We start from the raw sequence: 23384 nt of genomic DNA, 5'->3' as shown, positions 1-23384 counted from the left end.
CCAGGGGTGGCCAAACCGTGGCGCATGCGCCAAACTTGGCGCATTGGACGATTACAAGTGGCGCTTTAGTCAGTTCTGAGCAACATTGCCAGATTTGGCTTCTTTGCAATTAAGAATATTACATAGAAAATTAATTTTTTATAGTCTGTCTTGGCAAGTTCATTTGTTGCACAATTCGTTGCAATCAACTTTACAGATAAAATGAGTGTTCTCCACATAGTAAATTACAGTATATGCATGTATGTTTATTTTCGATCAGTTTACAGGTGTCTAAATGACAGTGCTAACGTCCCACGATAGTGCTACCGTCCGGACAGTCCGGGAATCGGATTGGAATACTAACTTCTTTTCCTGAGTAGTTCCTGCGACACCTGTTGACCTTTTTTTTTTTCCTTTTGCCCGTACGATACACGATACATTCGTGTTCATGTACACCACTAATATCGTATAGAACTATTTTATACGGGTAACTACACTACAGCCGCATTTTTCATTGCTTGTTCTGTGGCAAAACTGAATTTTCGTCTTATAAATTGAAATACCTAATTAAGGGGTAGCCGAAATTTTTCTCCGCCCCGGGCGGCTAACACCCACAGTACGCCACTGCGCATCTGAACTCGTCTATCAAAAAATTGGCGCATGGTATGCAAAAGGTTGGCCACCCCTGCTCTACTGTATTAGTTACAGTGAAGTGTTAAAAATCCATATGTCAAAATCCAGCCTTAAACCATCAAAAAATGGATATTAATCCATTCTAATTATAACAACACACCTAAATTTTTTGCCAAGCATAAATTATATACCAAATTATTATTTTTGCAATGCATAAATTATTATAACAGTCTAAAAATGCAAGAGAAAGCTGAAGTTTATAAAATACCATTTAAAAATCAAGAATTTGGAATAGCAAAGGATTATGTGGGTGTAACCAGAAGAAACTTAGCAATACGTCTGTGAGAACACAAATATAATGTTAATAAAAGGCAACACCATTTTAGCTGTCATGGCACAGACAGGAGCAAATATAATGGGATGAGGCAATCATCATTAAAACGGTTCAATCTCCATCCATTGCATTAGAAATGGAAAAAATGGAAATATATAAAAGTAAAATGAAAAACCATTGCCTAAATGCAAAGGTTGCTAATATGCTTCCAACAGCATGGAAGTACATGATAGAAAAAAGCATGGAGATTAAAAACCCTTAAAGCTTGTAGTTGTTATACTTAGCCTTGTTATTGTGTAATTTATTTTATTTACTGTTATTTATTTATTTATTGTATTGATTTATTTTTTCATTTATTTAATATACACAATTATTGTAAAAATCTTTTAAATTTAAAATGAAACATATTTGAAAAACGTTGAGTTCCATTTTGGAATGGTAATCGTAAGCCTGAAGATGGCCTATAATAAGTAGGTTGAAAATGTTTGAGAATAAAATAGTTTATGCTTGGCAAAAAGTTCAGGTGCATTGTTATAATTAGTTACATTTGCTGAGAAAGAGATGATAATATTAATCCTTTCAATGATAATTTTGTTGTTTATGTTTTTTCAGCCTTGCATTGTTGTTAACATTCATTCAGACTTAGTAATTTTTTAATTTTGAAATTATGATTAGTGTATGTTTTCTTTAAATATGATTCTGTAAATTATATTTTGAATCTTTCTAAGTATTTGTACATTCCTTATGAAATACTGACTTAACCTGACTTGTTAGAACCCTTACACTTGAATTACAGTATACTTGTAGTTTATAGTATTTTAAAATGCTAATATACGATACATGTATATTTGAAAATCTGGATGAGGTTTGGTTCCAATTAATCCAAATTTTTGCCACTTCACTATACTTGTTGATTGCATACATTGTTATGTATACATTATGTTACTTGTGTTATTAATTAAACTTTTTAAAAAAAAAAATTTCTTCTTATTTGTTTTTAAAGCTGATAAAGGCTAAAATATCGAACTAAAACAGCATACTTTTGAGTTATCTTATGGTCTAATTTTTGTTAAAAAGTTGCTTTTGTAATTAGACTTGAGTTTTTAGTATTAAAGTAATGTGCAAGAAAATTCATTTTAATTTATTAGTCTATATATGATGTTTATAGAATAAAAATTTCAAGCAATTTGCAGCAGTGAGGTTTGTACATCATTGTATTCTCATCATTGCATATAAATATTTGGTTATTTGGAAAAGTTCATAATGACTTTTTAGAGAAAATAAAAGGCAATGTTTTTAAATTTAGACATTTTTTAATTTTGCAATTATACACCATCGTTTTCAATGACCATATGGCATCTTTCAGCTTCATAATTTCATCCTCAAAGAATCCAGTTTTCTGGGCAAAGAACTGCTCTGTGTGAGTTTTTCTTGGCTTCAGACTATCAAAATTCTTACTTCTTAAATGGAGTCTTTGTGAAATGTGGGGATTCTGGATTAACCCCGTTCCACATACAGGATGGAAATGTTAAAATAAAATTAAAAAAAGATTTGTGAAATTTTTCCTGTCTGTTCTGACACTACTTGAGATAATTTCTATGGCATCTCAACTTGCAATTAATTTGTCTTCGAGTGGAATAAAATATTTTTATAGATCAACTGGAATTTTAGGAGGGTTTGCCTTAAACATTAACAATGTTAATTTTGTGAGTTATTTGAAATACATTGGTCAACAATGGAGTTAGGCATTAAATCAACTAAACAACAAATAAGCATATAACTATATATTTATTATGTGAGATTATATCTATTTTATATACAAATAAATGGAAACTATGACAAAACAGAATGATTAAGTTCAACAATCAACTATGCAAGGATATCTAATTCTAAACTGTTAAGTCTATCCTGATGAGAAAGAATTTACATAAAACAATCATATTACCTACTATCTTTCCACATTTGTCAGAGAGAGTAGAGTGTCTTTGAGATGAGCAGAGGTAATGAACCAGGAGATGGATAAGAGCTTTGGCTAAAGCATTGAGTGCAAAAACAAGAGCAAGTTGGAAGGTGACTTCTCACCTTATAGAATTATTGGAAAATCACACCATGCTTCTGATATGTGATGAAAGTTGGGCAGTCTTTTGAACAGAAGAGTTAGACGTTGCACTCGAACTATGATTTTCGAAGGAATTAATTGTCTTCTCTCTGGGACTAAAAGGAAGTTCCTTTTGACTTAGATAGATAATTTTTCTTCTTATTTTCTCTAGGGTTTGGAATAAGTGATAATTCAATGGTGAATGTGGTATATGAGGTATGGATATGTTTTTCATTTCAACCAAGTTCCAATAATTTTTAAAGAGGTTTGCATATGAGAATTGCAGAGCCATGCAATCTGACATTGTCTTAGTGGAACATAATACATTTCTTATTGACCAATTTCAAACATTTAAAACTTGGCTACAATGTTTTATCTTACCTACCACGTCCAGCTAACCTTGGACCATCAAATACCACAAATTCCAGACTCTGAAGAATTTCCTTCAAGGTAAGAACTTTGATAGTCTGTAAATCTGTAAAAACTCGAGTGGAGCAGTTTTTAACCCAGAAAACTAGGAAGTTCTTTGAGGATGGAATCATAAAATTGCTCTAAAGATAGTACAGTACAAGTTCATTGAAAACAATGGTGCCCACATTACTGAATAAAATTACATCTAAATTTAAAAACATTACCTTTTATTTCCTCTGAAAAAATGCTACAAACTTTCTAAACAATATATGGAATACAGTAGATCCCCCTATAAGACGGTAGATACGTTCCGTTCTTTATGAATCAATTTTGTAGGAATCATAGTTTACGGACTACGGCTGTTTGAAAGGTTTTCTTTCATAAAATTAATCGATTCTAGACTAATTCGACTCAACATTTCCAAAATACGTATATTTTTTTGAAAATAATCCGTATAAACTACGTTATAAACAAAAAATTGTAGGATTGCTTACCGAGTGTGTACCGTTCGACTACGCCCGTTGCTAAAGCTTGGTTTCGTCGCGGAACAGCGCATCAAATTGCGGCCGCGATTTCTGATATTATTTTTCTGCGAAAACTTCGTTGACCTTTGGAGACATCATTAATATAAATAATTTTTATGGCCGTTAAATAAGAAATGTTTCTTTCACAAGAAATGTATAAAATTACAGTACTAAACAGACGATAGGTCGCCTAACTCGCCGTAGCGTGACGCTAGACGGCGAAAAATATATATTTAATTATAATAAAGTTACAATAAATTAAGTTAATATATAATTATATATACAGTACCTAATTTATATATAATTAATATATAATTATATGTACAGTACCTAATTTATATATAATTTATATAATACTGTCCAGACGATAGAAATCTCTCCGTAGCGTGGCGCTACGGACGGCGGGTAAGTAGTTCGGCTGCCCGATGACGTTTTACGTATTATAGGAGTTATTTTTACCGTTGTATACGGATACTGCCACAATTTTTATAGAAATCATAACTATAGGAAACGGTTTTATAGGGGGATCTACTGTATTTGTAAAGTTCAATGAATGTACAGAAATGAAATATGGTCTTTATATAAAACTGGATAGAACAAAAATAAGGATGGTTTATTGTCTCCTGCTTCACTGTTCATGTTATGAATATCTCCAGGGGATGTGAGAAGTCTTTAGGGAACATGTATCACTGATACCACTGGTATATAAAATCATTATTAAGAAAAATCATTATACAGTAGAACCTCGAAAACTCGGCCTAATGTGGACCGAAGGGTGGCTGAGTTTGTGAAAATGCCGGGTTATCGGGAATGGGGTTAAAAAAAAATAAGTACGAGTGTTTCCTCAGAAAATACTGTACTGTACTTGTATGTATTGTTTACTTGAGAATATAACAGAGAATAAACTGCCCAAATACCCTTAAACAAAGGAAAAGTACGTCCTTTATGAAGGCATAGAGCCTTTACTACATGAAAATGAAAATTAATGAATACACTGTGTACAGTAATTTACCTGATAAGACAGACCTCAGAAAAATACTTTATGAGAGCTTTTATACTTTTATAAAGCTGTCTATAATGAAAATTAATTAACTAAGGATTTTTTTGCCCTGCCAGGGTGTGGCCGAGTTATCTGGAGTGCCGGGTTATCGAGAGCCGAGTTTTCAAGCTTCTACTGTAGTAACGAATTATTTTACTTGCTTTGGAACCATGTTTTTAATTTTTATACATTTTTTTAAAACACAATGTAATGCAAATGAAAACACTGGACTGTTCAACATCTTTAATTAAATATAATTTATCATTGGCCAAGAAAACAGTTTTTTATTGCAAATGTTTTTGGCTTGTTAAATGAACCATCTTCAAGTGTTGAATTACATTCTATTATTAGAATATAAAGTTCTAATAATAAGGAATTTTGAACATAACAAATTCAAATATGAATAAATAAAAAAATAAAAAAAACACATAATAATAAATGATAAAACATAAAATATAAATATAAATACAGTAGAGCATCGATTATCCGACTCAATTGGGGACTCAGGTTGGTCGGATAACTGAAAAAATCGGATAACCGAAAAGAAGGAAAAAATACATTATTAGTATAGTATATTAGGATATTAGTATATCCCATGTAATTAGTTTATTAGTATATCGCTATTAACCAACTTTGTGTTGAATTTTCATTGATGTTTAGCCTAACAAGTTTTTTAAAAAAATAATAATCTTCGCTATTGTATCGTTAAAAATTATTTTAAAATTATTTTATTGCTCACGAAACAAACAACACACATAATTAGAAAATTAAGTCTCGTTTAAATATTGGCCTCCCTTCAATGGTCGAGCCATTGATGCCAGCTAAAACATGCAAAGATTTAACAAAAATAATATTAAAGTAGCCAAGACATAGCCAAATATTGTAGTGCCACATCACTAGCGGACATTTGAATTTTGCTGACTAGAACGGTCGGTTAATTGGGGGTCAGATAATCGATGCTCTACTGTACAATATATAAAAATTTACAAGTTAAACAATGAAAAACCAAATATGAAAAAATTTTACAGAAAATATTACTTCTTTGACAGAAGAGCAATCTATAAATTGGTATGTCTTAGTTTTTTCTCAATGATGTATTTCCATACTGATAGTAATCCTTCAGTGTTCCTAGCATTCAAACATCTGTCCATTATCCTGCTTCTGTATATTTTTAACTTTTTGGTGTTCATCACTAATTATGGTGAATGCACTGGGTTTATGATGTTAGCCTCCTCCCAATTTACAATTGAGCCTTCCACCATGGCGCAGGTGGAAACACCATGCAACACTGTCCTTTTATGATAATGTATTTAGGTTCTTTAAGGTGTACTTCCAAATTTCTTTTTGTAACTCCAATGTACTCTTTCTTGATCCCTAACCATTCATTTTCATAAGATGTACAATTATCAAAGAAGTCAAAGAAGTAATGTTCTCTGTAAAATTTTTTCATATTTGGCTTTTTGTTGTTTAACTTGTAAATTTTTATATATTTATTATATTTATATTTTATGTTTCATCATTTATTATTTGTTTTTTGTTTTGTGTGGCATTTCCATTTTTTGTTCTTTTATTCATATTTGAATTTGTTGTGTTCAAAATTCCTTATCATTAGAACTTTATATTCTAATGATAGAATGTAATTGGTATTAAAAGTTATAAGTAATTTATTCAGAAACAATATATTAAGGTGATATTTACACATGTACAAAGAGAAAGGAATAATTGGAGCAAAGAATGTTTTATAATGAACTAGCAGACCCCGCCACGCCTTGTTGTGGCTCAAAATGTATCTATTATAAATGTATAACACTTTCCCCGTGAAGGAAAATTTTTCGAAAAATCCCTTCTTTGTGTACATTCTGTTGACGTACCCTATTAAAATGCAATCAAAAACACAAAAACCCGCATCTAAAATAGTATATGCCTAAATAGAAGCAGAGTTCTTTACGGTAAGCCTTCTCCGTAAGGCTTACCGTAAAGAACTGTCCATCCCCCATGTTTAACGGAATAATATACAGCCTATGTCCACCCTGAAGTTCCATTCTAAATATTGGTGAAAGAATTTTTGAAATCGGATGAGTAGTTTTAGAGATTACCTGNTGTCCATCCCCCATGTTTAACGGAATAATATACAGCCTATGTCCACCCTGAAGTTCCATTCTAAATATTGGTGAAAGAATTTTTGAAATCGGATGAGTAGTTTTGGAGATTACCTGCTGCATACAAACTAACATACATACAAACATTACCTCTTTATAATATTAGTATAGATAAATACTAAACAGAAATATTTAAGGGATCATCTAAGAAAACTTAGAATGAGTTAGTAAAGAAAGATTTGAAGGCTTTCAGTTTATTTTGAAAAATTATCCAAAGTGGGAAAGAGTAGAAGAGGAAATTCATCCATTCAGCATTTCTTCAGCTATGGTTTACTATTGAAAATGAATAAAATGATTTTTAAAAATTTTGATTATTTTATTAATTTTTTTTAGCAATTCTTTTGTCTAATTCTCCTTAAGTTCATTATAATATATATGTTCAATGCCAAAAAACATAAACATAACCAATAATTTGGTCTATATCTCAGCAACTACTGATCAATGTAAAACTTAACATAAAAGTAAAAAATTGTAACAACATGCAAACTTTAAAAAATTTCTCCCTGCAATGACAATCATAAAAATGTATTTTTAAAACACAGATAAGATATAAAGAAACTTTACTTGTGTAGTGTTTTTTAAAATTTTTGAACTTTTTGCAAATTCTCATTCTGTCCTTTTTTGCAAAAATTCTTCCATTCTTAAAATTGTCTGAGGTGTTTTTTTATTTTGGTATTATTCAATGTCAGTATGAAAACAAATGTGAAAACAGTAAAAAATTGTTCTTATGGTTAAACTGCAACATAAGCAATGTCATGCTACTGCTGTATTTATAGCCTGAATAGCTTGCATAAACTTTTCTGATGTTTCAAAAATATGACACCTGGGGATAGTTGATACATTAGGCTAAAAACAGTGTATAGCAAATAAACATGTGTCAACAGCCAAAGGTATTTGGTAATGATTTTAGCAATTAAATTTCTTTTTTATGAAACATTTGACAACATTCTATGTATTTTTGTTGTCAGAAAATGTTCATGTAAATTTTTCAGTTTATTTTTGCTCTATCTACAGATTGGATAATTATGCTTAATTTTTAAACAGGCATTTATATAAAATTAAATAAAATTAACCTTATCTGGTAAAATTAATTTGTTTATTTCGTTTTTGTCATTTTCATCTGTAATAACTTAAAACATTTTTTTAGTGTTGGCTGTGTTTCTTTGAAACAGATCTTAAATCTATTTAAATTATATCTATTAATTTATTATAATTAGTAAAAATTGGCACAATATTTTGAAATACAGTGGAACCTCGCTTAAAAAGTATTTTTCATAACAAATGACGAGGAGAGGGGAAGTCCCAGATTGTGTGCATGCTTCATCAGCCTGTGTTTAGCAATCATTCCGCTAGCATCTTAGTGTCGCTTGTGATCAAACATTTTTCCAAACTTGTGTTCACGCATATTAAGTATAAACATCGACAACCATAACCCATTATATAATAAACACACCAAACGATATGCCAAATTCTTGGGCTAAGTAAAGGCTATAATTAAATATACAAATAATCCTTCGATTTAATAATTAAATATTAGAAATTAATTAATTTGACTAGAGGTAGTGCCTAGTAGGCAGTTATGCTGCCATCTTGTATTAAATTTAATGACCAATTCCAAATTAAATTTTAAAAATGTCTAAATTAAAAATTAATTATTTATTATTATTAAATTTAATATGAGATGGCAGAATACTTTAGTCAAATGAATTAATTTCTAATATTTAATTATAGCCTTTACATAGCCCAAGAATTTGGCATATCGTTTAGCATGTTTATCAGACATATTATCTGTGATTTTTTTCGTTTTCTGCAAATCAAATTCACAATTTCAGGTTGGTTCATTCCATGCTAGAAGAAATGATGATGATGATGATGATTCATGCTCGTTAACAATGTATATTGTATAATTTTCTTTGAATAAACATTATACATAAAATATTTGAGTATATTTTTGGCATGGAACACATTATTGTATTGTATTAATTTATATGGGAAAATTGTTTTGCTTAACAAGTAAGATTCTGAAACAAATTATGCTTGTTAAGCGAGGTTCCACTGTATCTATGAATTCTGCTTGTTAAGACTACCAATATTTAATTTTCTTTATATTTAAAACATTTTCAGCTTTTTTGAGCCATCTTCAGTACAAAGTATTTACATTCAATATTCTAACAACAACACACAGAACAAAACTTTTTTCTACAGTTTTGTTTGGTATACAGTTCTCAGAATTACTGTCAACGAGTAAATGCATGTTGAAATTCTCAATCATCTGCATAAAAGCAACTTGATTTGTGGAAAGGACAAAATTGGGTCTTTCACAATTATCTCTCTGCCCTGTTCTTTGGCCATTTCTGACCATCAATATTTGACCAAGAAGTTCATAACATTACTTTCCTTTTTTTTTTTTTTTTTTTGTAAATTTTCATCCAAATGGCAATTATTAGGTTAATCAACTAATCAACACACTAACACCATTATTAGGTTTCTGAAGACAAAGTCTGCCCAGAAAGGGACCACCATTTATTTAATTCTATTATTACATTTATTTAATTTCTATATTTAATTATTAAGGTCTTTCTAATGAATTTGATATTTGAAAATAACAATGGGTAGATAATTACTTTTTATAGTGTTTATTACATTAAGTATCATAAATCCTCTAATAGATACTGGGTATGTATTCAAAAGAATATACTTAGCCACAGTGTACATAATAAACCTGGCATCTATTCCATTCTTGCAAAATTTTGCATACTAACTAGTGATAAAACAGGGAAAAATACAATCCAGTCTTCATTTCACCACCACCATTATTTCTTCCACCCATTCTCTCTCCCAAATGAGGAAAACTGCAGATAATTCACAAGAACATTTCCTTTTTATTTAATAGAAAAGTACACTACTACACAACAACATTTCTACCATAAACACACAGTTACATATCTGAATTATGATATTACTGCATCTACATTTCATGAATTATTCTAGCTACCCTCTGCTAGCAACACCATATTTTGTTTACTACTTTCATCCAAGTGAAGATTTCTCTTATCTGTCCATCATCATCCATCTGGAGATATGATTGTTTTTCTCTTGTTACTCACAGATCCACTGCAGAACCTTTTCTTCTAATTCTTTGCTGATCTTCTTGCATCCTCATTCTGCCAGTTTTTTTGCTTCAATCTAATTCTTGAAACCTTAGGATCATGATTGCTTTTCTACTTGTGAATTTACTTTGAATTTCCACACTACTGATTCTCCAGACTGTCCTTTTCCACACAACTGCATTCAGTTTGAACACAACATAGTAAAACCTCTTGGTTATCATTCCAATCAACATCTAGTTTATTTATCTAGGGTTTAATTAACCTTAGATCAGTGAACTAGATTAATCTTCGTAACTTTGGTTAATTTTTCCCCTAAGCTCTAAAGCGTAAAAATTTCAGAATTTTTGAAGCTTCAGTCTTCAATTGATATTACTATACTGATATGTGTAAATGTGTCCACTCATATATTATTTACTGTATACTTCAGTTGCATACTGTCAGTAAAAACTACTATGATATAAGATTTTTCAAGGGTTGGAAAATTAACATACAGAAAACACTTAAGTTTTATGAGTTGTGCTTAGGAATTCAATGACACCTGGCATCTATTTAGCAGTTTAAATTAAATAGCCAACATTTATAGGAGACCAGACATCTATTGGAGGATTTATGGTAATTTTACTTTTCTTGATTTTGTACTTATATGCAGTGTACAGCAGAGTTTGACTCTTCATTACATTTCATAGCATTCAAAAATATTTATATCATTAACCAGCAGAGAATGACCAGCATTCCCTGGGAACTCAGGGAGAGGGTTGAATAACTATGAAAAATTTGATGAAAATCAAAGGGTTTGACAATTTGTGGGAGATGAAATCAGGGAAAGGAGTGAGGGTCCAAGTTTTAACATATAATATACTTTTTGGAGAATTGTAGAGAGTAACTATACAAAATTTATCCATATCATTGAAAAGGTTTGGGAGTTTCGGGTAGAGAGATGAAATCAGAGAGGAGTGAGGAATCTGAGTTTTATGGTAGTCCATGTTTCCCATAGAGCAGGGGTGGCCAACAGTTTTTGCCCCGGGCCTAATTGGAAAAAAAACTTTTATCACAGGCCAAACCAGAGGCTGCCCTAGGAAGATTTTGAGGTAATGCAAGATCTCATTGTGGTGTCACTCCATAGAGACTAAATTGTACATAGAGATTACAGATACAGTAATACCTTGACTTACGCTACCCCGACTTACGCGAACCCGGAGTTACGCGATTTTCAAATCTGGTCGATTTGTCTTTTGTTTGAGCGCCAGGCAACTCTTGATTACTCACTCTCCCACACTATTGTTCAGCTTACATGTTCGGACGTGTAGTGCGGAATCGACACATAGCTACAAGTTATTTTGTGTTATTTATTTCTGTGTATTTTATATCTACAGAGACTTGAGAGACTCTATGTGGTGATTTCTTGTAACCGTGAATAAATCAAAAGACGAGATAAGATTAACGAGAACATTTATTAGCTTACATACCTCCAACTTGGATTTTACACAAATTGCGAAATTATATCCCGACTTACACGGTTATCGCTCGGTCCCACCTATCGCGTAAGTTCGGGGTATTACTGTACATTTTTCACATTATCATGCTTTATCAACATTCTACGCTGTACTTAAGAGACTTGTAATGGAGGGTTAAAAATCAGTGTTTCTCAACTTCTAACGAATCGTTGCCCCCTTCAATAAAACCGTTACATAGTATCGCCCCCCTTCACTACAAAATTCCGATGCCGAGGGACAAGGCTAATGCCAAATTCATACTGCATTGAATAGACTAGTGACTAGTATAATGTTATTTGTTTAATTATTGTACGATATAACGAATAAAATATCTAATTATTCTTAATATAATGTTTTACTTTATCGCCCAGAAAATTGTTTTTCGCCCCCCAAATATAAATTGTTGCTAATTGCCCCCTGAACATGGAAAAATGCCCACATGGGGCGATATCGCCTCCGTTGAGAAACACTGCTCTAAATGCACAGTGAGTTGTTGACCGTTTTTTTTAGGCATCAGAATTTTTCATCAAGCTATTCGGACTTGAGTAGCTAATATTGAAAGATTAATCGAGGGCTGCATAAATTCATTAGACGGCCAGATTCGAACCACAGGCTGTATGTTGGCCATGCCTGCCATAGAGTATCCAAAACTGAACAGATAAGATAATAAGTTTAAAAAAGTCAACCAGGTGGTGAAGGGGATTAAACTTTGAACAGAGCAGGCAATGATATGATGATGCAATACAAATACTGCAGTAAAAACCCATTTCTCGTGCATTTTACTTTTTAATATGAAAAGAGTATATAGTCTATGTTCATCTGGAAAGAATAAACTTTCCAATAGCAAAATAATTTTGAAAAGTGGTTCATTACATTCCAAGATTACCTCTAGCAAACAAACATTCTCATTTTGTTTAAATAACACCAACAAAACCTTCAAAATATACCAGCAAAAATATAATTTAATATAAAGACACTATGACAACATTTTTGATCTGAATAGCATCTGCTTCAGGTCCAAAATACTCAATAGAAATAGAATGCAAAAGATTGAATTCAAATTTTTAAAACCGCTATAGCATTTGAATATTAGAATGAGTATAGAAATCACAACTATGTGTTAACAATAATATTAAAAATAAAAATAAAAATTAACATAAACATTAAAGAATATATTTGTTACAAATCTTAAGCGAATTAATTGATTTTAATTAAGATTTGTAACAAATATATTCATTGATTTTTATTTTAAGTTTTAATGTTAATGTTAACGCATAGTTGTGATTTCTATACTTGTTTTAATATTTAACTGTTACAGTGGTTTTAAAAATTTGAATTCAATCTTTTGCATTCTATTTCTATCAAACATTTTAGACCTGAAGCAGATCCTATTTGGATCGAAAACGTTTGTCATAGTGTATTTATATTAAATTATATTTTTACTGGTATATTTTGAAGGTTTTGTTGGTGTTATTTAATAGTGCACAACTAGCTTTCGGAAGATTTAGAACTTGTTTTATATACAGTAGAACCTCGAAAACTCGACCTAATGTGGACCGAAGGGTGGCCGAGTTTGTGAAAATGCCGAGTTATCGGGAATGGGGTTAAAAAAAATAAGTACGAGTATTTCCTCAGAAAATACTGTACTGTACTTGTACAGTATTTACTTGTACAGAATATAACAGAGAATAAACTGCCCAAATACCCTTAAACAAAGGAAAAGTACGTCCTTTATGAAGGCATAGAGCCACTACATGAAAATGAAAATTAATGAATACACTGTGTACAGTAATTTACCTGATAAGACAGACCTCAGAAAAATACTTTATGAGAGCTTTTATACTTTTATAAAGCTGTCTATAATGAAAATTAATTAACTAAGGATTTTTTCGCCCTGCCAAGGTGTGGACCAGTTATCCGGAGTGCTAAGTTATCGAGGGACGAGTTTTCGAGGTTCTACTGTATTAAGTAAGTATAGATATTAGTCAATGACCTTAAATTCATTCATATAAATTATAAAATATTTTGAAATGATGATGTAATTTATAAATCTCTCTGGAAACTTAATCTGATTATTAATATTACAAAAACCTTTGCTTTTTTCATTACTGAAGAATTTGTATACTGATATGAGTTCATCAGTAGCATATTTCCCATTAGGTTGCTTAGGAAACAACAGTATGGAGGGCATAAAAATTCAAAATAATAATAATAATGAAAAAATAATTTTGTATACAAACAATTCATAAAAAAGTTAGTGCAAATTAAAACCTTGATTAGGAACAAAATAAGATGTACTGTACCAATTGAGGGTAGTATTAATATATGATTATATTTTGAATGAACAGATTGATAGTACCAATGACAAATTTTCAATAACAATGTCTATTGCCCTTTCAATATGTAAAAATCTGTAAAAAAAAAAACAATTAGTTCATAATTAAAATTATAAATAGAATCATTCAGTGCAAAAGTGGCAGTATATTAATTTGGAGATGCCTACATATTGTGGGTCTAGGGGTGCCATATTTCTAAATGTGCTGCTGGAGTTCTTAACTGAGTTTAGGATAATTTTCAATAAACTTTTACTTTAAACAATATATTGATGCATTGTTTTCCACTACAGTATCTGTAAAAGCATTTTTTGGCAACATTGTCAAAAGACAGCCTCTATATCAGTCTTTCATTCACTATTCTTTGTGAATGTATAATCTTTAATTGATTATGGTCTACTTGTTTGGTCTTTTAGCATTATTGGTTCATGTGTCTGTTATTTAAATTAATATCAGATTTAATTCCTTAAAATGATTTGAATTTGAACTTGACTGGTTGATTAGATTATTTTGATTTATAATATTAAGTCACTGTTTCCTTGTTTAGAATATCAGATATATTACGCTGTTATAAATTCTTATCTTGCTTTTCATCTTTAATTAATGTTATCACAATAAGAAAAATAACAAAATAGTCAACAAAATTACAGAAGTGATATTAGACCTACTCGCTTCCCCCAAGTGTGGCCTTGCCAAAGGACTGTATCGAGAGGTTGCCTATGGTGTGATCTGTTTTATATACAGTATATGTGTTGCTAGATTTATATTTATATGTTTTATTTATTGTATGTGTTTGGCTTCAAGGAATGCTAAAGTTAAAAAATTCAAAAAGAATGTTAAAAATAAAAGTTTAAAATAAAATATATATATTAAGAAAAAAAATTTGGAACACCATAGCAAATAAGGAGATTGAAATGGTAGAAAGTTTAAGAGAAAGTTTGTTATTGTTTTGGAGGATTGAAAAAATGTTTTGATTCCTTCCTGTTTAAAGGTTTTTCTTTTAAAAAGGACCTGTGGTGATATAAGATCACCTACAATTACTATATTTAAAATACAGGTATACCTCGACTTATGTCATTTCGAGTTACGTCGTTCCCGATTATACATCGTTTGTCAAAAAGTATATGGAAAAATAAAAATCAAGTTTAAGTCATTTTATTCGACTTTACGTCTGTCCGCCACAAATATTGAAGTCGTAATATCACTAGAAAAATGTTTAAAGCACATAAAATCATATTATAATATATACATTTACAAGTATATACTGTATTTACAGTACATGCATTCGTAAATTTAAATTACTTTTTTCTGTACTATATTAAAAACTAAAATTTATTTGTTTGTAAGCTTAAAATAGATCCTTAGTAACCATATATTATTAAAAATGCATTAATAAATAAAATACAGAACGGAAATTGGTAATTTATGGGTTAGCCTAGTGGCAAGTAGATTCGGAGACAAGTAAATTCGACTTACGTCATTTTTCGACTTAAGTCGTTCTCCTGGAACCAATTACCGACGTAAGGTGAGGTATACCTGTATATTAATAAACAGGAGGGAGATAGAAAGAATAAGATTATTAGAAAGAGTGGAATAATTTTTGATATAATCAAAAATGACAAAGAGAAGAGAACAAGATTAGATAAAAAGGTATATATGAAATTCTATAAATAGAGCAGCGGTGGCAGCTTTTTTGAAAGCAAGGACGCAATTAAAAACTTTCATGAACGCTGCGGGTGCAACAATATGTAATGACATCACATATGTTTATTGTTAGTTATTTTAAATATTTTTTTGATTCTTAATTATACTTTCTTAACATTTTTTTTTCATTTCATTTTTGTCATTTTTAATTTTGATTCTTTTTGATTTTATTTTATAGGTTAAAATAATAATAAAACTGTAATAACAATTTTATTGAACGAAATTTATTACATAACACATGAAAATCTATTATTCGTTAATGAGAAGGTTGAGACTGTATTTCTTGACATAATTTTTCAAAATTAGGAGAGTAATTTGATACTGCTACTCTTAAACTGTCATTCAAATTTTCATCCGTAAGACATGATCTAAATGTATTTTTGATAAATTGCATTGAAAAAAATGTGGCTTCACTTAAGTAAGTCGATCCAAAAGATTTTAGCTTCAGTGCACAATTTTTTAATATTGGATATTTACGTGCTTCAACTAATTTCCAAAATTCCTGGTCTATGTTAATAACTTTTAAAGCAATGTCATTTTGTAATTCTACAATTTCCAACTCTAAATTTTCTACATTTGTTGCATAAAATCCATTTATTTCTGCACTTAAAGTAGTAATGTCAACATTAATCATAGAATTTTGAAAGGAAAATAAAATCAATTTCAAATTGTCAAATTGATTAAATCTTTCATTAAACTCATTATTTAATTTTGTTAAATAATCAATACACCTTCGACAATCTAAATGATTTTCTAGAAATATTTTCGACATGTATGGAAAATGCGTCAAAGAATTTTTTTGAATGTGCGAACTCCAAAGGGCTAATTTACCTTTAAATGTTTTAATAGCACTTACTATATCTACTAAATCTTTATTTTTACCTTGTAGTTCAAGATTTAACTGATTTAATTTCTGACAAATATCGGCTAAAAAAGCTAAGTCAGCCAATTAGGATCTTCAAGTTCGTTACAAATTTCCCCTTTTTGCTCAAGAAATTCTTTTATTCAGTAATCAAATTAAAAAACCAGTCTAATACTTTGCCTTTGCTAAGCCACCTCACTCCTGTGTAAGTTATTAAATCTGAGAACTCAGCATCATCTTCTTCCAATAGCTTTTTAAAATGTCTGTGCTGTAATGGAGCAGCTCTTATAGAATTTATAATTTTTGTTATGAGGTCCAAAACATGGCTAAATGAAAGAACTTTAGTACACAGAACTTGCTGATGTATTATGCAATGTACTAGCAAAAAAATTTGGAAATGATTCATCTTTTCTACATAAAGTTATAAATCCTTTATTTTTACCGATCATTGCTGGAGCTCTGTCAGTTGTAATTGAAGATAATTTATGTAAGGGAAGTTGTTGTTCCAAAACATAATTTTTAAAAACTTGATAGATATCTTCATCTCTCATTCTTTCCTTCATTGGCAATAGGTACAGTATTTCTTCTTTCACAGAGTAGTCTTCGAAAACCATTCTTGTTATTACTATTAATTGAGATTACATCCAAAGATTCATCCATTCGAAGTGAATACCAAGAGCACCTATTCATATCAGCTTCAAGTTAATCTTTAACATAAGTAGATATTGCCGCAGTTCTTCTTTTTATTGTATTGCGTGACAACTGTAAATTGTTTATTGCCCTAATTATTTCTGGCTTATTAGAAAAAGTATCAAAGAGAGAATCGGCACCAATAAGTAAAGCTTGTTTAAATAATTCCCCATTTGAATATGATCTCGTGTTCTTCACAAAAAATGTGCTATTTTAATCGATGCCATAGTTACATTTTTTGATTTATCTATTACCTTTTTGAACAATAATTGTTGGCTCAACAATCTCTTCTTTAAACTATTTATTTCTTCAGTTCGAATAGCACTATGAGGCATAAATATTTTATCGAAGTTCTCATGTTCTAATTTAAAATGTCTTTCAATATTATATTTCTTAGTAGTTACGATGTGATTGCACAGAAGACATACAGTAGACCCCCCTATAAAATGGGTTCCTATAATTACGATTCCTATAAGACAGCAAAAAAATTGCGACGGTATCCGTAAAAAACGGTAAAAAACTCCTATAATTATGTAAAACGTCATCGGGCAGCCGAACTACTTTCCGCGCCGTCAAGCGCCACGCTACGGAGAGATTACTATCGTCTGTACAGTATTATATATAAATTAGGTACTATACATATAATTATATATTAATTATATATAAATTAGGTACTGTATATATAATTATATATTAACTTATTGTAACTTTATTGTAGTTAAATATATAATTTCCGCGGTCTGGCGTGGCGCCACGCTACGGAGAGAGTTTAGGCTAACTATCGTCTGTACAGTATGTAAATTAGGTACCGTAAGTCTAATACAGTACTGTAATTTTATACATTTCTTGTGAAAGAAACATTTCTTATTCAATGGCGATTAAAATTATTTATATTAATGATGTCTCCAAAGTTCATGAAGTTTTCACAGAAAAATAACATCAGAAATTGTGGCCGCAGTTTGCTGAGCTGTTCCACGACGAAAACAATTTCTTGAGCAACGGCGATGTCGAATGGTGCACACTTGGTAAGTAATCCTACAATTTTTTGTTTATAGCGTAGTTTATACGGATTATTTCCAAAAAATATATACGTATCTTGGAAATGTTGAGTCAGATTAGTCTAGAATCGATTAATTTTATGGAAGAAAACCTTTCAAACAGCCATAGTCCATAAACTTGACACGTGTCGGGCTGTGATTGGAAGGACTTGTAAGAAATCAGATTCCTAAAGAATGAAACGTATCTACTGTCTTGTAGGGGCGTCAACTGTACTCTATTTCCTTTTACTTCTACAAAACAATAGTCTTCTTCCCAATCTTTTTGGAAAATGTAAGAATGTGGTCATTTACTAGGACCTGCCTCAACCATACTGAGTATTTTTTATTGTTAAATTAATAAGATAAAGTAATAATAAAAGAAATTTTTAACAAAAAATAAACAGACTGGTTATAATACCTATATTTCGTAGTTATGATATAATGCAGGCTGATATAATGTATACAACACAAAACCTTTAATGTCAACACTCGTATGACACTAACTGTCACTAACTAAATGACATATGTGGCCTATAGATGACAGAACGATCAGTAGTAATAAAATAAAAACATACAAGATTGTACTAAAATTCTATAGAATTCGATAAAATAATAATTTTTTGTAGTGGAACTAAGTACTTATATTTTATTATATATAGAGTTATTTAATATGTCAATAAATAATTACTTGAAAATTTCAATTAATAAATAAGTAATAAGTAAGTTTAAGAAAATTCTGCTTAAAAGCTGGATCATGAAGTTGATTGGAAATAAAATAAAAAAATTATTTTAATTTATAGGGAATTGTATCATGGGCGCATAATAAATCGTTTACTGGTGGGGGGTTGCCACCCCTGAAATAGAGGATAGGAATAAGAAAAACACAAGAGGGTCATCAGAACAGCAAAAAGTAATATGCTTTCTAGAAAGGTTTGAGAGATGTAAGGATACAATGGGAAAATGCTGAAAAAGGATAGGTTTACAAGTTTGGAGATGAAATGATTTACATCAAAACTCATAAAGCCTGCATAACAAATGGAAGTGGATTTTGAATAAAAAATATAAACGAACAAATAGGCTCTTCTATAAGTAAAACAAAAATAAAATTTTCTTTTAATCATGACTAGGATGGAGTGAAGGTGGATGCCAGATCACCAGAAAATTTACCTATGCTGAATATTATTGGGGGAATATTCTTTAAATATGAACTGATTGTTTGCCAAGTAATGAATTAAATGTTCCCACTAAACTTTTTCCACTTATATATCTTATGAAAAACAATCTCTAAATTTTTAAAAATAATTTGTTTCATGACTTAATGTGCAGATAACACCTATCCATTAAAGTAATGCTCTTCCCTTCCAGAATGAAAGCCTAATTACTGCTTTTGAGAAGTTTTTACATTTGCTAGAAAATGCCAATAAATAAAACTATTTTCTTCAAATGAGACAAGTTTAAAAAAATGAATATGTTTGGATACTGGGTTCTAAGAGTAGAAAGTTCATCTATTTAGAAATCTCTGAAGATAGACATTTACTAAAGCCTAAAATTAATTAGAATTTTTTGGTATATTTAATTGTTTATACAGGTAGTCATTGACTTACAACTGTAAATGGTTTGGAGGAACCGGTTATAAACTGATTTGACCTTAAGTCAGCCTTTACATTTTTTGCCATTCTAATATTGTAGTATCACTAAATATCATTTTCTTATTTTTATACTTGTCAATCTTATGCAGGAATTTTTAACAAGTGCCTTATGGGCAAAATGAAGGACCACAAAATTTAAATAACTTAGGCAGGAAAACATCTCTGGAAACATCTTAACTGGGTTTTACTGTTGTCCCTTACAAGTTAAAATTTCTGTTTATACTACTGACCAGCCAATAGTTTTTAAGTATGAAGGGAAGTAGTTTTCATTTAAAACCAACAAATTTTAAAAAGAAGTATAGTCATGGAAATTATTAAAAGCACTCAAAAGTGATAAGGGTGAACATTTCCAGAGGACAGAGGAGGGAAAAACTAACTGTTTGCTCAAAAGGTAAATTGTTGGCATACATGCTAACATAATTTCATAAGAACTAAAATAAAATTTTATACAAATGACATACCTCAATCATCATTACAAATTATTGTATGCTCAGCTGGACACAGATTGTGATGCGAGATGTGGAAGTTGCTGAATCAAGTTGTCAGGAGACATACTAGTCAATAGTCATGGTCATAGTTGTAAAATCAATCAGTTGTAAATTGCATAGGTCAAAAGTCAATGAATACCTGTATGTAGATTCCAATAAAGCAGAACTTATTATTTAATTTGAAAGAATTTGGAACATAATAATTACGTAAAATTGCTGAACAAATCAAACATACAGGTTTGAGTCATCAGTTTCATATGAAAAAAAATCATATTTTATTACATTACTAAATATTCAAAATCTAAGTTGTATGAGTGAAATTTTTACCTATGTCATAACTGGTTTTGGTTTACTTTTACATTTACATATAAATAAATTTCAATTGTTAAAAACAATGGATATTAGTAGCAGGGAATGCAATGAAGCAAATGTTTCTGATAAACTATAATGGCTTGCTACTTTTGCCACTGTAGTTTATCAAAAACATAAGGAAGAAATTATGATGATTCAGTTAAAAGTTATATGGAACATATATAACACATAACTTGAATAAAACTGTAATGCAAAAATATACAATTTTTTTAGTTGCATCCCCTTGCTATATTTTTGGCTGCACTATTAATAAAGTATCAATAAATATTAGTTTAATTATAGTAGATTTGATAATATGTAATTTATTATTGGGGTAGTTGTAATTAATTTAACATTTATGCTGCATATATTATCTTGTTTGTATCATTATAGAAATTTTTATAATATGATATGAATGATTATGAAAAATCTGCAATGCCTTAATCTATACTAATATTATAAAGAGGTAATGTTTGTATGTATGTTAGTTTGTATGCAGCAGGTAATCTCCGAAACTACTCATCCGATTTCAAAAATTCTTTCACCAATATTTAGAATGGAACTTCAGGGTGGACATAGGCTGATATTATTCCGTTAAACATGGGGGATGGACAGTTCTTTACGGTAAGCCTTACGGAAAAGGTTACCGTAAAGAACTCTGCTTCTATTTATACCATTTTAGATGCAGTTTTTTCCGTTTTTGATTGCGTTTTAATAGGGTACGTCAACAAAATGTACACTAAAAAGGGATTTTTCGATATTCCCCCCGCGGGGGAGAGAGACAGGATTAAGGCTTACTCTGAAAAACTTGGCTTCTATTATACTATTTTAGATGCAGGTTTTTGCGTTTTTGATTGCATTTTAATAGGATACGTCAACAGAATGTACACTAAGAAGGGATTTTTCGAAAAATTTTCCCCCATTGGGGAAGTGTTATACATTTATAATAGATACATTTTGAGCCACAACAAGGCGTGGCGGGGTCTGCTAGTTAGTAAGTATAATTCAAACTGCTTTTCTAAGAGCAACCTATTGTATGCATCAAGTTATATGCCAAAAAGTACTATAGTTTGGCAGAAAGATTTTCTACATCCATTATCAGGAGTTACTAAATTTTAGTCCAAGAAAAGCATGCTGAATTGGATTTATATTTAGAAGCTTCCTTAGTAACTTGTCTGCAAGTTTATTTCCGCACATTCCTCAATACTAATGGAGATAAAACTTTTATCATATTTAACTTTTGTTTTGTTGTGTCATTAAAAATAAAAATACTAATTTAAAATACTCACCAACACCCAAGCATAAAAACGTTACTCCATGTCTAAATTTATTTTCTCCCAGATTGATTTTTTTCCAAAATGGTTTTGAAGAGGAATTGTCATCTGAAGGAGCATCTCTTAAATTTCTATGTGAAAATCTGGCCAGATAAAACCAGAAAAATAACTGAGTCGCTCCAAACAATCCTAATAACCTGTAGAAAGTAGAATTATCGAAACGAAATAAAACAATATCTTTCGATGTGTCGGCATTGATTTCGAATGGCAATCGGGTTTTATAAGGATCGAATGGTTTGCAACGCAAAGGCGTTAATTTGGCACATCTGACCGAATTTGAAGAAAAAGTCACATTCGAAATACAATTCTTTGTGAAATGAATGATACCGATTCGGAGTAAAGCCATTTAAAAACTTTTTTTTTGTTTTGATATTATAAGAAACAGTTATCGATTATTAATTATACTAAATTAGTTTTAGTAGTTTAAAATTTACCCTGTCCTTTCAATTCTTACAAAGAACTTTAAAGTTTAACATAAACAGAATTAGTACAAGCGTGAAGCATAAACCGTTTAAAGTCACATTGTAAATAACGCTTACAATGTTGCCACATAAACTAAAATATTTATTTTATTAAAATATGATATTTATAATTAACTGAATTTATAAACAAAATATTAATATTTATAATCTCCGAAAATATAAATCTGTTAAACGAATTTCTGTTGAAAAGAATATTTTTAATGAAACTAACACTATACTTTGGCCGGATGGCCGAGAGGTGAAGGTGGCAACCTACCTCTCTGGGGACTGGGTTCGGACCGAAAATCCCCAGTTAATTTTCAGGGGGTGGTTTGTCCGGATCTGTCGGACCCCGTCCCTCACCAGTTGGTCGTCTTATTGTGGACCTAGCCGAACTTATAATGGACTTGCTAAAAGAGGCTCTCTNAAAAAAAAAAAAAAAAAAAAAAAAAAAAAAAAAAAAAAAAAAAAAAAAAAAAAAAAAAAAAAAAAAAAAAAAAAAAAAAAAAAAAAAAAAAAAAAAAAAAAAAAAAAAAAAACACCATACTTAGCTATAATCATGGAACTGTAATATCTAATTTGCGGCCGGATGGCCGAGCGGTCAAGGTGGCAGCCTACCGCTCTGGAGGACCCAGGGTCGAAAAATCCCCAGGAATTTTTCGGGGGTGATCCGTTCGGATATGTCGGGCTCCGTC

At 30.5% G+C, this 23384-nt stretch overlaps 1 protein-coding gene across 1 annotated transcript in view; it reads right to left on the bottom strand.

The window, feature by feature from the left end:
• LOC111632099 (transmembrane protein 223-like) overlaps positions 1-22750 on the bottom strand; it is a 28136-nt gene extending 5386 nt beyond the window's left edge. Inside the window, exon 1 of the mRNA XM_023376462.1 lies at positions 22184-22750. Within this exon, the coding sequence (XP_023232230.1) occupies positions 22184-22574 (391 nt within the window). The 5' untranslated portion in view covers positions 22575-22750. The remainder of the gene's footprint in view (positions 1-22183) is intronic.
• Between the last annotated feature and the right edge of the window lie 634 nt (positions 22751-23384).

The sequence above is a fragment of the Centruroides sculpturatus genome, unplaced genomic scaffold (assembly GCF_000671375.1).
Source record: "Centruroides sculpturatus isolate CEXI.00-Female unplaced genomic scaffold, Cexi_2.0 scaffold748, whole genome shotgun sequence".
In the NCBI taxonomy this organism is placed as follows: domain Eukaryota; kingdom Metazoa; phylum Arthropoda; class Arachnida; order Scorpiones; family Buthidae; genus Centruroides; species Centruroides sculpturatus.
This window is presented reverse-complemented; position numbering and strand designations above follow the sequence as displayed.